The 13,533-nt window shown below is 46.7% G+C and overlaps 1 protein-coding gene across 3 annotated transcripts in view; it reads left to right on the forward strand.

Annotated features, from left to right (window-relative positions):
- SLF2 (SMC5-SMC6 complex localization factor 2) overlaps positions 1-13,533 on the forward strand; it is a 72,246-nt gene that overhangs the window by 21,954 nt on the left and 36,759 nt on the right. For all 3 annotated transcript variants that reach the window (XM_069753727.1, XM_069753728.1, XM_069753729.1), the window contains exons 5-7: positions 1,221-1,312; positions 9,490-9,600; positions 10,125-10,292. In XM_069753727.1, the coding sequence (XP_069609828.1) occupies positions 1,221-1,312; positions 9,490-9,600; positions 10,125-10,292 (371 nt within the window). The remainder of the gene's footprint in view (positions 1-1,220; positions 1,313-9,489; positions 9,601-10,124; positions 10,293-13,533) is intronic.

A 13,533-nucleotide genomic window follows, 5' to 3' on the forward strand; every position in this document is an offset into this window, starting at 1 on the left:
AAAATATTGGTGACAGCAACTTTAATTTTTATGTGGCTGCCTTAGGGTACCGTCACACAGTGCAATTTTCATCGCTACAACGGTACGATCCGTGACGCTCCAGCATCGTAACAATATCGCTCCAGCGTCGTAGACTGCTGTCACACTTTGCAATCTACGACGCTGGAGCGATAATTTCATGACGTATGTGCGATGTAGAAGCCGTTGGTTACTATGCGCACATCGTATACGATATATGTTACGCCATGCGATCATGCCGCCACAGCGGGACACTAGACGACGAAAGAAAGTTTCAAACGATCTGCTACGACGTACGATTCTCAGCGGGGTCCCTGATCGCAGGAGCGTGTCAGACACTGCGATATCGTAACTATATCGCTCGAACGTCACGAATCGTGCCGTCGTAGCGATCAAAATTGCACTGTGTGACGGTACCCTTAGTAGTGATCAGATGTCTTTAATTTGCGTTTTAAGGCCCCTTCACATTAAGCGACGCTGCAGCGATACCGACAACGATCCGGATCGCTGCAGCGTCGCTGTTTGGTCGCTGGAGAGCTGTCACACAGACCGCTCTCCAGCGACCAACGATGCCGGTAACCGGGGTAAACATCGGGTAACTAAGCGCAGGGCCGCACTTAGTAACCCGATGTTTACCCTGGTTACCATCCTAAAAGTAAAAAAACAAACAGTACATACTTACCTAACGCTGTCTGTCCCCGGCGCTGTGCTCTGCACTCCTCCTGCACTGGCTGACGTCACCGCTCTGCTTTCCGGCTGACCGACGCTCACAGCCAGTGCAGGAGGAGTGCAGAGCACAGCGCCGGGGACAGACAGCGTTAGGTAAGTATGTACTGTTTGTTTTTTTACTTTTAGAATGGTAACCAGGGTAAACATCGGGTTACTAAGCGCGGCCCTGCGCTTAGTTACCCGATGTTTACCCTGGTTACCAGTGAAGACATCGCTGGATCGGTGTCACACACGCCAATCCAGCGATGTCAGCGGGAGATCCAGCGACGAAATAAAGTTCTGGACTTTCTTCAGCGACCAACGATCTCCCAGCAGGGGCCTGATCATTGGTCGCTGTCACACATAACGATTTCATTAACGATCTCGTTGCTACGTCACAAAATGCAACGATATCGTTAACAATATCGTTATGTGTGAAGGTACCTTTAGATTTTTCTTTTCGGCTGATTTAATTTTTTTTTTTTTTTTTAAAGGTAACCAAAAATGTAAAGTCTGACTTCCAAATGACTTCGCTCTATGTGAACAACTTGGATCAACTAGTGAAAGAGCAGAAAGAGAGCAGAAGGTTTGTTAAACCATCTAAATATGAATAATGAATCCCTTTTGTTGAGAGGTTTTTGGTTTTGCACCTTTAGTAGCTAGGACAATGTTCACACTTGTGAGAAAAATTACAAAAATCAGTTACAAAACCAAAAGGGGAAAAAATACTGAACACCTGAAAGAGGTGCAAAGGCCATGGAAAGTCATGACGCCAGCTGAGAATTTCAGCCCATTTTTTTAGGCTGAAATTACCCCTCCCGGCCTATACTCCAGTCATACTCACGGGTTGGCAGGGGAGGTGGAGTGGCAGCTGTCTAAGCATAGTCATCTGCTCCTGGCAGGTTCTTCTTGTAGTGAGCGGTCACATGGTACCGCTCATTACAGTAATGAATATGGACCCCACTCCACTCCCATAGGGGTGGAGCCACATATTCATTACTTTAATGAGCGGTACCATGTGACCGCTCACTACAGGAAGAAGCTGCCGGGGAAGCAGGGACCGCTCCAGGAGCAGGTGCGTATAAGCAGTGCGCTATATTCACCTGCTCCCCCGTTCCACCGTTGCCAGCCGCCGCTGCTTCTTCTGCATGCTCTGCACTGACGCTCAGGTCAGAGGGCGCGGTGACGTGATTAGTGCGCGCCGCCCTCTGCCTGAGTAGTCAGTGCAGTGGACGGGGAACGTATCAGCGGCTGGCGGCGGTGGAACGTGAAGCAGGTGAATATAAAGTGCCGGGGGCCCGAGCGACGAGAGGTGAGTATGTGATTTTCTTTTATTTTTTATCGCAGCAACAGCATATGGGGCAAATGACTGTATGGAGCATCTTATGGGGCCATAATCCGCATTTATGGAGCATTTCATGGGGCAAATGACTGTAAGGAGCATCTTATGGGGCCATAATCAGCATTTATGGAGCATTACATGGAGCATCTTATGGGGCCATAATCAGCATTTGTGTAGCATTATTTGGGGCGTATTTTGTATGGAGCATCTTATGGGGCCCATCATGAACTGTATGGAGCATTATATGGGGCTCCTGATTCAATATGGATATTCAAAAATACCGTATATACTCGAGTATAAGCCGACCCGAGTATAAGCCGACCCCCCCTAATTTTGCCACAAAAAACTGGGAAAACCTATTGACTCGAGTATTAGCCTAGGGTGGAAATGCAGCATTTACCGGTGAATTTCAAAAATAAAAATAGATCATTATTTCCCCATAGCTGTGCCATATAGTGCTCTGCACCGTTCATATCTCCCCATAGCTGTGCCCCATATAGTGCTCTGCACTGTTCATATTCCCCATAGCTGTGCCCCATATAGTGCTCTGCAGAGTTCATATCTCCCCCTTGGCTGTGCCCCATATAGTGCTCTGCACCGTTCTTATCTCCCCCTTGGCTGTGCCCCATATAGTGCTCTGCAGCGTTCATATCTCCCCCTTGGCTGTGCCCCATACAGTGCTCTGCACTGTTCATATTCCCCATAGCTCTGCCCCATATAGTGCTCTGCACCGTTCATATCTCCCCCTTGGCTGTGCCCCATATAGTGCTCTGCAGCGTTCATATCTCCCCCTTGGCTGTGCCCCATATAGTGCTCTGCAGCGTTCATATCTCCCCATAGAGCTCCACATAAATCTGTGCCATGGCCGCTGCTGCTGCAATAAAAAAAAAAAAAAAGCCATACTCACCTCTCTTGATTGCAGCTCCCAGCGTCCGGTCCCGGCGTCTCCCCGCTCTGACTGATCAGGCAGAGGGCGCCGCGCACACTATATGCGTCATCGCGCCCTCTGACCTGAACAGTCAGAGCGCAGAGACGCCGGGAAGATGAAGCGGCGCCCGGCGGCTGGAACGTGGACAGGTGAATAACATACTTACCTAGTCCCAGCGATCCTCGCGCTGTCCCCGCCTGTCACAGCTGTCTTCGGTGCTGCAGCTTCTTTCTCTATCAGCGGTCACCGTTACAGCTGATTAGAGAAATGAATACGCGGCTCCGCCCCTATGGGAGGTGGAGCCGCCTATTCATTTTTCTAATGAGCGGTCCCACGTGACCGCTGAAGAGGGGAAGAAGCTGCAGCACAGAAGACCGTGGGAGGGCAGGGACAGCGCGAGGATCGCTGGGACTAGGTGAGTATTCCTCAGCGCGCTCACCCGCCGACCCCACCGCTACCGTGACTCGAGTATAAGCCGAGAGGGGCACTTTCAGCCCAAAAATTTGGGCTGAAAATCTCGGCTTATACTCAAGTATATACGGTACTTAACCTACTGATGTCTCGATTTAATTTTACTTTTATTGGTATCTATTTTTATTTTTGACATTTACCGGTAGCTGCTGCATTTTACGCCCTAGGCTTTTACTCGAGTCATTAAGTTTTCCCAGTATTTTGTGGCAAAATTAGGGGGGTCGGCTTATACTCGAGTATATACGGTAATTAGAAAGTAATACTGCCAATTAGTGAAAAATAGCAGATGGTTCAATTGATGGCATATAAAAAGGTGTATCATTATCAAGGTGCCACACAAGAAATATCTCATGATGAGTAAAACCAGTGAGCTGTCTCAAGACTTTCACAACCTTATTGTTGCAAAACATTCTAATGAAATTAGTTACAGAAGAATTTGTAAACTACTGAAAGTTCCAGTGAGCACTTTTGGGGCCATAATCCGGAAGTGGAAAGAACATAAATTCACCATAAAACGGTCACGACAAGGCTCTCCCCTCTAGATTTCAGACTGAGGAGTGAATTGAATTATCAGAAGAGTTGTCCAAGAGATGGAGAGCCACAGAAAGAACTGGAATCAGCAGGTTCAATTGTTTTAAAGAAAGCCATATAATTCACTCAACCTTCATGGCCTGCATGCAGCTCACCATGCAAAACTCCATTGCTGAACAAAAAGCATGTTTAAGCGCATTTACAGTTTGCGGCTTAAGTCTCCTCATCTCGGCATGCTTAGCATGTCAATCTCTGCAAGGAGAAATTATACTTCTTGGATATCGGTCAAACGCCTCACTCAGCCAAGCCAGATCTCCACTTTGCACTGACGAGGGCAGTACCCCGAAACACATTGTCCGCAGATTGAGATTCTGGTTTGGCTTTTATCCAAAGTCATGTGACAAGGCTCGTTAAAGGGTTGACATTGACTTTTAGGATTGCTACTTCCAATAGGTGGCACTAGAGTCCTCTTCCTCTCTGAAGAGAGAATTTTCATATTTATTCGGACTCCCAGGCCGGCCTATTCACGTAGCGGGGGGGGGGGGGGTCTCCTACCTTGGCCGGTCCGGATAGCCTGGAGACGTCACGGTGTTCCTGGCTGGGCTGCACGGCGGTGACGTTCGCAGCAGGGAGCAGTCACTGGTGGTGTTCTGTCTCCGGAGACCAGCGCTGGGTAAGTATAGTCCCCTGTGTCTCCTCCTCTTGGGCAGGTGGGGCTGTGGTCTGTGCGGTGGCATTATTGTGGCGCCACCCGTTATAGTGCGGGCTAGCCGGCGTCCCACGCTACTCTCAGCGCTGACAGGAAGCGCTCCCCTTACTTCCAAGGGTCATCAAAAGGATCAGGGCGGAGGGGGTACCAGTGATCCTGGTCGCTCTGGGCGTGGTACGTGGACATAGTTCAACTCGTCGCTGAAGTTCCCTGATGACTCCCGGATCGCCCAGATCTGCTTTCCCAGGGCCCTCTTTATCCCAGAACCCTTGGGCCCTGTGTTTAACGGCTTGGCCGTTGAATCCTGGGTTCTAGCTCAAGCAGGATTTTCTCAACAAGTGAACTCCTCCATGATTAGTGCTAGGAAACCCGCGTCTATGCGCATTTATCATCACATCTGGAAGACCTTCTCTGGTGCAGGGACCGTGGACGCTTTCCTCTTGAGTTATCCATTCCTTTCATCATGGAGTTTTTCTGCAAACCTGTTTGGAGTCAGGTCTCGCGCTTAGCTCACTCAAGGCACAGATTTCAGCCTTATCTGTTTTGTTTCAACGCAGGATTGCCACCAGATTACAGGTGAAGACATTCATTCAGGGAGTGCCCCATGTGATGCCTCCCTATAAAATGCCATTTGAACCATGGGATCTTAATTTGGTCCTTGGGGTTTTACAGGAGGTCTTTCGAACCATTACAGGATGTTTCGCTAACTTTTTCCTGGAAGGTAGTTTTTTCGTAGTCACGTCAATCAGGCGATTCTCTTGAGTTGGCAGCCCTGTCCTGCCGAGCTCCGTTCCTGATTTTCCATCAAGACAAGGCGGTTCTGAGAACGTCCCCGTCTTTTCTGCTGAAAGTTGTCTCTTCCTTCCATCTCAGGATATTGTTTTGCCCTCACTCTGTCCGGCACCAGTACATCGTATCGAGAAGGCTCTTCACACTCTGGATGTAGTGAGAGCTCTTAGGAGATATGTCTCGTGGACGGCGTCTTTCCGCAAGTTAGATGCCTAATTCGTGCTTCCGGAGAGGCATAGGAAGGGCCTAGCCGCTTCAAAGGCCACAATAAGCTTAGTGAAATCGCTTGGCTATTTGAGTCCTACCGTGTCAAGGGCATAACCTGTCCCAGCAAGTATTAAGGCACACTCGGTCAGTGGGCGCCTCTTGGACCATTCGGCACCAGGCGTCAGCAGAACAGGTGTGCAAGGCTGCGACTTTTTCCAGCTTGCGTACTTTCACAGAACACTACAGTATTCATTCTCAGGCCTCTGCAGATGCGGCCCTCGGCAGGCGGATTCTGCAGTCGGCAGTACAACATCTGTAACTCATTGGTGCATGGGGTAATAGTTGATTGTTCCCCACCCAGGGACTACTTTAGGACTTCCCGTGGTCCTGTGTCCCCGAATGAGGCGTAGAAGAAATAGGGATTTTTGTGTACTCATTGTAAAATCCTTTTCTCCGAGCCAATCATTGGGGGACACAGCACCCACCCTGTTAGCCTAATGGCTTGTGTTCATTCTTAGTTTTGACATACCGTATTTTCCGCTTTGTAAGACGCACTTTATTTCCCCCAAATTTGGGGGGGAAATGGGGGTGCGTCTTACAAAGCGGATATACCACTTACCATTACAGGCTGGGATGAGGGGGTTTCCGCTGCGGCCCGCCACCCTGCCGCCCGCCACTGCTGTCACCTCGCCCGCCACCGCTTCTGCCCCGGGTGATGCTGGAGGCTCTGGTGCTGCGGGGGGCTCTGGCGACATTTTGTGAAAGACCAGAGCCCCCCGGCACTTCGTCCATGCGTTCCTGTATGACTGACTCCGGGAAAATGGCCGCCGGAATCTCGAGAGATGAGATCTCAGCGCTGAAAACTCATCTCCCGAGATTCCGGGGGCCATTTTCCCGCAGTCAGTCATACAGGAACGCATGGACGAAGTGCCGGGGGTCTCTGGTCTTTCACAAAATGTCGCCAGAGCCCCCCGCAGCACCGGGGACAGCCCTGCAGCATCGGAGCCCCCCTGCAGACCCCCTCATCCCAGCCTGCAGCACAGGAGCCCCCTGCAGACTCCCTCATCCCAGCCTGCAGCACAGGAGCCTCCTGCAGCACCGGAGCCCCCCTGCAGACCCCCTCATCCTAGCCTGCAGCACAGGAGCCCCCTGCATCACAGAAGCCCCCCTGCAGACCCCCTCATCCCTGCCTCCAGCAACGACCCTGGGACCCTGATCCACCGCAGCCACAACCCCTGGTAAGTAATAAGACGCATGGATTATAAGACGCCCCACCAATTTATTAAAAAAAGTTTTTTCCTATTTTTCTCCTCAAAATTTGGGGTGCATCTTATAATCCGGAGCGTCTTACGAAGCGAAAAATACAGTAGTTTATTCTTGTTAATAGTTAAAAGCTCCTACTGCTTTGTTACCCCAATGATTGGCTCTGAGAAAAGGATTTTATGGTGAGTACACAAAAACCCCTATTTTGTGGCATTGCAGGAACCAAAAAAGTGTAATTTTGTCTTTTTTTTTTTTTTTTTTTTCATTTATGGTGTATAGTAGATCTGACTTTTCTGAATGCATAAGTACCACAAGTTTTTTTTTCTTTAATTATCTTTATTTCTAATGGGGGGAAGGGTGATGATTTGAACTTTTTTATTTTTATTTTTTTTATATTTCTTCAAACTTTTTTTTAAAGCTTTTTACTGTTCTTAAGTCGCCTTAAAAGACCTGAACCATAGCATTGCTGTATATAGTAAAAATAATGGTCGTCTTTAAAGTCTGGCCACAGGAGGCAGGGTCACTTCTACAGGAAGCAGGCGGCAATGACAAGCTGAGATCTAGTTCTGCGCATACACTGCCTGTGGCAGTTATTTTCCTGAAGCTCACTGCCGGGAAATCGATGTACAGAGCGGAGTCTCCGCTCCTGCCTGACGGCCTACATTTTCTTGAAGCCCGGGGATGGCAGCATCGCACCGCCAGCACACCCCCTCCTCCCAGCCCAGGGCCTGCAGCTTCACCCCTTTCCTGCTGAAGCAACCCTGCGTCCTATGACCCTGTCCCATCGCCGTAAGCTCCCTGGTAAACTAAATTGGGACTAGAAGACAGACCCCCATTTGAATCATTAAAAAAAGGTTTCCTATTTTCCTCCTCAAAATACAGTACATAGAATATAATTTTCTTCTGTATGGAATAGAGCTGACCACTACTATAAATCTTTAGTGTACCAAAGCATTACCTGGCAATATAAAACTGACACAGTACTAATACTTAAGGCCTCTTTCACACTTAGGCTACTTTCACACTAGCGTTAACTGCAATCCGTCACAATGCGTCGTTTTGCAGAAAAAACGCATCCTGCAAAAGTGTTTGCAGGATGCGTTTTTTCTCCATTGACTAACATTACGCGACGCATTGCGACGGATTGCCACACGTCGCAACCGTCGCGCGACGGTTGCGCCGTTTTTCGGCCGACCGTCGGCCGCAAAAAACGTTCCATGTAACATTTTTTGCAGCCGACGGACCGTCTTTTCCGACCGCGCATGCGCGGCCGGAACTCCTCCCCCACCTCCCCGCACCTCACAATGGGGCAGCGGATGCGCTGAAAAGCAGCATCCGCTGCACCCGTTGTGCGGCGGAGGCAACGCTAGCGTCGGTAACCTCGGCCCGACGCACTGCGACGGGCCGGGCCCGACGCTAGTGTGAAAGAAGCCTTAGTCTTTCAGCTTCCGTCACAATCCTGCAAAAAAATTTGCAGGATCCTGCATTTTTCCATAGACTTGTATTAGCGACGGATTGTGACTGATGGCCATCCGTTTCATCTGTCCTTCACTGTATCCTGCATAAAAAAACGTTCCTTCAGGCAGAGAAAACGTTCAGAAAAACGTTTTTTCTGCATGTCGGAAAATGCATCTCTGCCTGTGAAAAGCAGGAATCCAGGGACTGGTCCCATCTTTTCAAAGAGAGCATATGTGGAAGAATTTCCTGTCGGGGAAATTCTCTCTCGCTCGCTCTTTTTACTATTGATGCTGCCAATGCAGCATCAATAGTAACTAGATATAATGTTAAAAATAATAAAATAAAAAAATCACAGTATTCTCACCTACTGGCGTTCCCGTGCAGCGATGCTCCCGGCAGCTAGTGTTCATAGTAATACATTTGCGACTTCTCGCGAGATTTCGCATGTAGTACTAGGAACACTAGCTGCCGGGAGCATTGCTGTGCGGGAACGCCGATAGGTGAGAATACTGCGATATATTTAATTTTTTAACCAGGTTTGTGTTGTGTATGCGTTTTCGCAGCGGAAAACGGCTGCGAAGACGCATACACAACAGGTGCACACAGCCTCGACAGGTCTGTCAGAAAGACGGGCCCAGTGCACACGTTTTCCACAATCTGCACAGGATCCGTCATTTCAACGTCTTGACGAATCCTGTGCAGATTTGGAAGACGGAAGTGTGAAAGTAGCCTAACCCCCTCGGCTGTGGTGGAAGCTAATTGTCATACAACCCACTCCCTCTTTTAACCATGTAGTGTTATAGTAGCTATTGACTTCAGCAATTAAAGTGTTAAATAGGTGGGAATGGAGTATACTCCCTTTCCAGTTGCGGCAGTGATCCAGCTGTCATTCGTTCCCCCAACCCTTATTGTAGGTCATCAGGAGGAGGCACACGTGCGACATTGTGGCAACTGACCCCATCAGGTCATACATAGAGATCGTTCTGCTTGTTAGGCTCTTCTTTTGTTAAGGTTTTTTTTTTTGAACATCATCTCTTATTGCTTTTATTATTTCTTGTGCGTCAGATTGAGTGAGATGGAAAAGCAGCTACATGCAGATCTAGAGAGAGGATTGGGGTTGGCTGATAATGAGCGTATGGACACTTCGGAGGATGGGGAACTTACAGTTGAGCACAGGTAACCTCTGTGGTTATTTAACCTGCAGATTGTACTTTATCTTTTATAAATAACAAAATATTACTTATACGATCAATTACATATTGCTAAATATTATAACCTCTATTTGGTCCTTTTCAGCTAAGTTTCATTGACTTGGTGACCGCAGCAGGACACAACTGCTGTCATGGTTCCCAAGCAGTCTGCACCTTATTTTCTGTAACATCCATTGTGATATTATTCATGTTTAGTGATGAGCAAGAATACTCGTTGCTCGGGTGGTCTCCGAGTATTTGTTAGTGCTCGGAAATTTAGTTTTTGTTGACGCAGCTGAATGATTTACAGCTGCTAGCCAGCCTGAGTACATGTGGGGGCTGCCTGGTTGATGGGAAATCCCCACATGTAATTAAGCTGTCTAACAGTCGCAAATCATGCAGCTGCTGAGGCTAAAACTACTCGGAGATCCACCCGAGTGTGCTTGGGATAATCCGAGCAACGAGTATACTCGCTCATCACTATTCATGTTTCTAAAATTTATTTCATAGAGAATTCTTGGAGAAATTTAAATGGGTCACAAATGCTATACCAGAACAGCATCCGGGGGAGGAAGTCTTCCATTTATCTGAATCCGGAGCCATCTTCAACCTCCGCACACTTGACTTGAAACATTCAGAAATGTCTGCTGGTCGTTATGAGGAAAGCCTCATTTTCAGGTAAACCGAGTTAACGTTGCACACGTACATATGAATGTGTGATGGGATCACTCTTCCTGTGAAGGATTTTGCTTTTGACTGCTCAGTATTATTCAGAGAAAAAAATAACAAATATAAAATGCCTTGACCTTGCTTTTGCTTGAGTAATAAAGAGCAAATTCTTCTTGGTAGGGAAGATCTGTAACAGATTGCGTCTGTCAGGAAGGAGAAAGGTGATCAGATTGTACACACAGAAGTGACGGATATGTCCCTGAACAATTTCTAAGATTGAATAGTAGAGATCAAGTTATATCATTCTGGTATTATTCTGCCTAGTTTATTGCCTCAGGGGGCACAAATGTGAACTGAAGATTCAAGAAAATCCCTTCTATACGTTTTTAGATACGATTGTAAAACCGCTATACGTAACATTTTATTAATTTTGTTAGCTCCTAAGTTACAGCCTGTAGTACAGTGGTGGGCAAAAGTTTTGAGACTTAACACAACTTTTGGATTTCACAAAGTTTGCCGCTTCAGTGTTTTTAGATCTTTTAATCAGATTTTTCTCTGGTTACTGAAGAACAATTATCAGAAGTTTCTTGACAAATACATCAATCTTATGCAAAGACTCTATATTTACAGAGTTGACCCTATAGCTGAATCCTCTTTTTGGAGATGGCCTGGATCTTCCTGTAATTTCTTAAGTGTCCTGAAGACTTCTTCACGGGAATGGAACCACTCTTTGAATTAGGTTCCAGTGCTGAAGAGGGGGATTTCGTTACTGAGAAAATGGGCATGGGCTAAAACAATCCATTAGAGTTGTGCATGTTTCTGGCAGAAAGTAGCATAAATATAAAGTGGTGTACATTTAGATTAGAGAGATTTTTCAAACACAATTATAAAACTGGTCATTTTTAAACTAATTTAATATACAGTACAGACCAAAGGTTTGGACACACCTTCTCATTTAAAGATTTTTCTGTATTTTCATGACTAGGAAAATTGTACATTCACACTGAAGGCATCAAAACTATGAATTAACACATGTGGAATTATATACTTAACAAAAAAGTGTGAATCAACTGAAAATATGTCTTATGTTCTAGGTTCTTCAAAGTAGCCACCTTTTGCTTTGATGACTGCTTTGCACACTTGGCATTCTCTTGATGAGCTTCAAGAGGTAGTCACCAGGAATGGTTTTCACTTCACAGGTGTGCCCTGTCAGGTTTAATAAGTGGGATTTCTTGCCTTATAAATGGGGTTGGGACCATCAGTTGTGTTGAGCAGAAGTCTGGTGGATACACAGCTGATAGTCCTACTGAATAGACTGTTAGAATTTGTATTATGGCAAGAAAAAATCAGCTAAGTAAAGAAAAACAAGTGGCCATCATTACTTTAAGAAATGAAGGTCAGTCCGAAAAATTGGGAAAACTTTGAAAGTGCCCCCAATTGCAGTGGCAAAAACCATCAAGCGCTACAAAGAAACTGGCTCACATGAGGACCGCCCCAGGAAAGGAAGACCAAGAGTCATCTCTGCTTCTGAGGATAAGTTTATCCGAGTCACCAGCCTCAGAAATCGCAAGTTAACAGCAGCTCAGATTAGAGACCAGGTCAATGCCACACAGAGTTCTTGCAGCAGACACATATCTACAACAACTGTTAAGAGGAGACTTTGTGAAGCAGACCTTCATGGTAAAATAGCTGCTAGGAAACCACTGCTAAGGACAGGCAGCAAGCAGAAGAGACTTGTATGGGCTAAAGAACACAAAGAATGGACATTAGGCCAGTGGAAATCTGTGCTTTGGTCTGATGAGTCCAAATTTGAGATCTTTGGTTCCAACCACCGTGTCTTTGTGCGACGCAGAAAAGGTGAACGGATGGACTCTACATCCCTGGTTCCCACCGTGAAGCATGGAGGAGGAGGTGTGCTAGTGTGGGGGTGCTTTGCTGGTGACACTGTTGGGGATTTATTCAAAATTGAAGGCATACTGAACCAGCATGGCTACCACAGCATCTTGCAGAGGCATGCTATTCCATCCGGTTTGCGTTTAGTTGGACCATCATTTTATTTTTCAACAGGACAATGACCCCAAACACACCTCCAGGCTGTGTAAGGGCTATTTGCCCAAGAAGGAGAGTGATGGGGTGCTACGCCAGATGACCTGGCCTCCATAATTCCACATGTGTTAATTCATAGTTTTGATGGCTTCAGTGTGAATTTACAATTTTCCTAGTCATGAAAATACAGAAAAATCTTAAAATGAGAAGGGGTGTCCAAACTTTTGGTCTGTACTGTAAGTTTGTCCCGTCTAAGAATTGTACAGTATTTAGAAGTATGCCCCAGCGTGTTAATCATGACAGGTGATGCTTCCCTGTTATCAGCTTCTATCGATTTTATTTTTATTATACTCTTTATATAGCACCATCCTCTTCTGCTGCACTTTAATCATTGCTGTCCCCATTGGGGATCACTATGTACATTCCCTCTCAGTATGTATTTGGACTGTGGAAGGGAAACTCATGCAAACACAAGGAGAACATTCAAACTCTTTGCTGATATCCTTGGTGGGATGTGCACTTCAAGGCAACAATGCTAACCACTGAGCCATGTGCAGCATAGATGCATAAAGTAGTGATGCTAAAGACTGGTTACTTCTACCGTAGTGAAAGCAAAGTTGCACACTGCATTCAATGAATGGGGGTGAGCCAGACTTAAGGTACCGTCACACTCAGCGACGCTGCAGCGATATAGACAACGATCCAACCTAAACTAGATCGCTGCAGCGTCGCTGTTTAGGTCGCTGTAGAGACGTCAAACACAGGAACTCCAGAATGATGCAGGAGCGATCCAGTGATGTAATGGCGACTCACTTATCGTTCTCGCTCCATGTAAAAACGTTGCTGGCGTCGTTTGATGTCAAACATGACGATACACGCCGATCTAGCGACCAAATAAAGTTCTGGACTTCTAGCTCCGACCAGCGATATAACAGTGGGATCCAGATCGCTGCTGCGTGTCAAACACAACGAGATCGCTATCCAGGACGCTGCAACGTCACAGATTGTTGTCGTTCTCGTATCAAAGTTGCTGAGTGTGACGGTACCTTAAGGCTGTGTGCACACGTTCTGGATTTTTTTGCATTTTTTCCGCTATAAAAACACAATAAAACCGCAAAAAAACACCGCATCCGTTAAGCATCCTATTAATAGAATACAATCCGCAATTTTTGTGCACATGTTGCATTTTTTTTCTGGGAAAAAA

Source organism: Ranitomeya imitator, chromosome 2, assembly GCF_032444005.1.
Source record: "Ranitomeya imitator isolate aRanImi1 chromosome 2, aRanImi1.pri, whole genome shotgun sequence".
Classification (NCBI taxonomy): domain Eukaryota; kingdom Metazoa; phylum Chordata; class Amphibia; order Anura; family Dendrobatidae; genus Ranitomeya; species Ranitomeya imitator.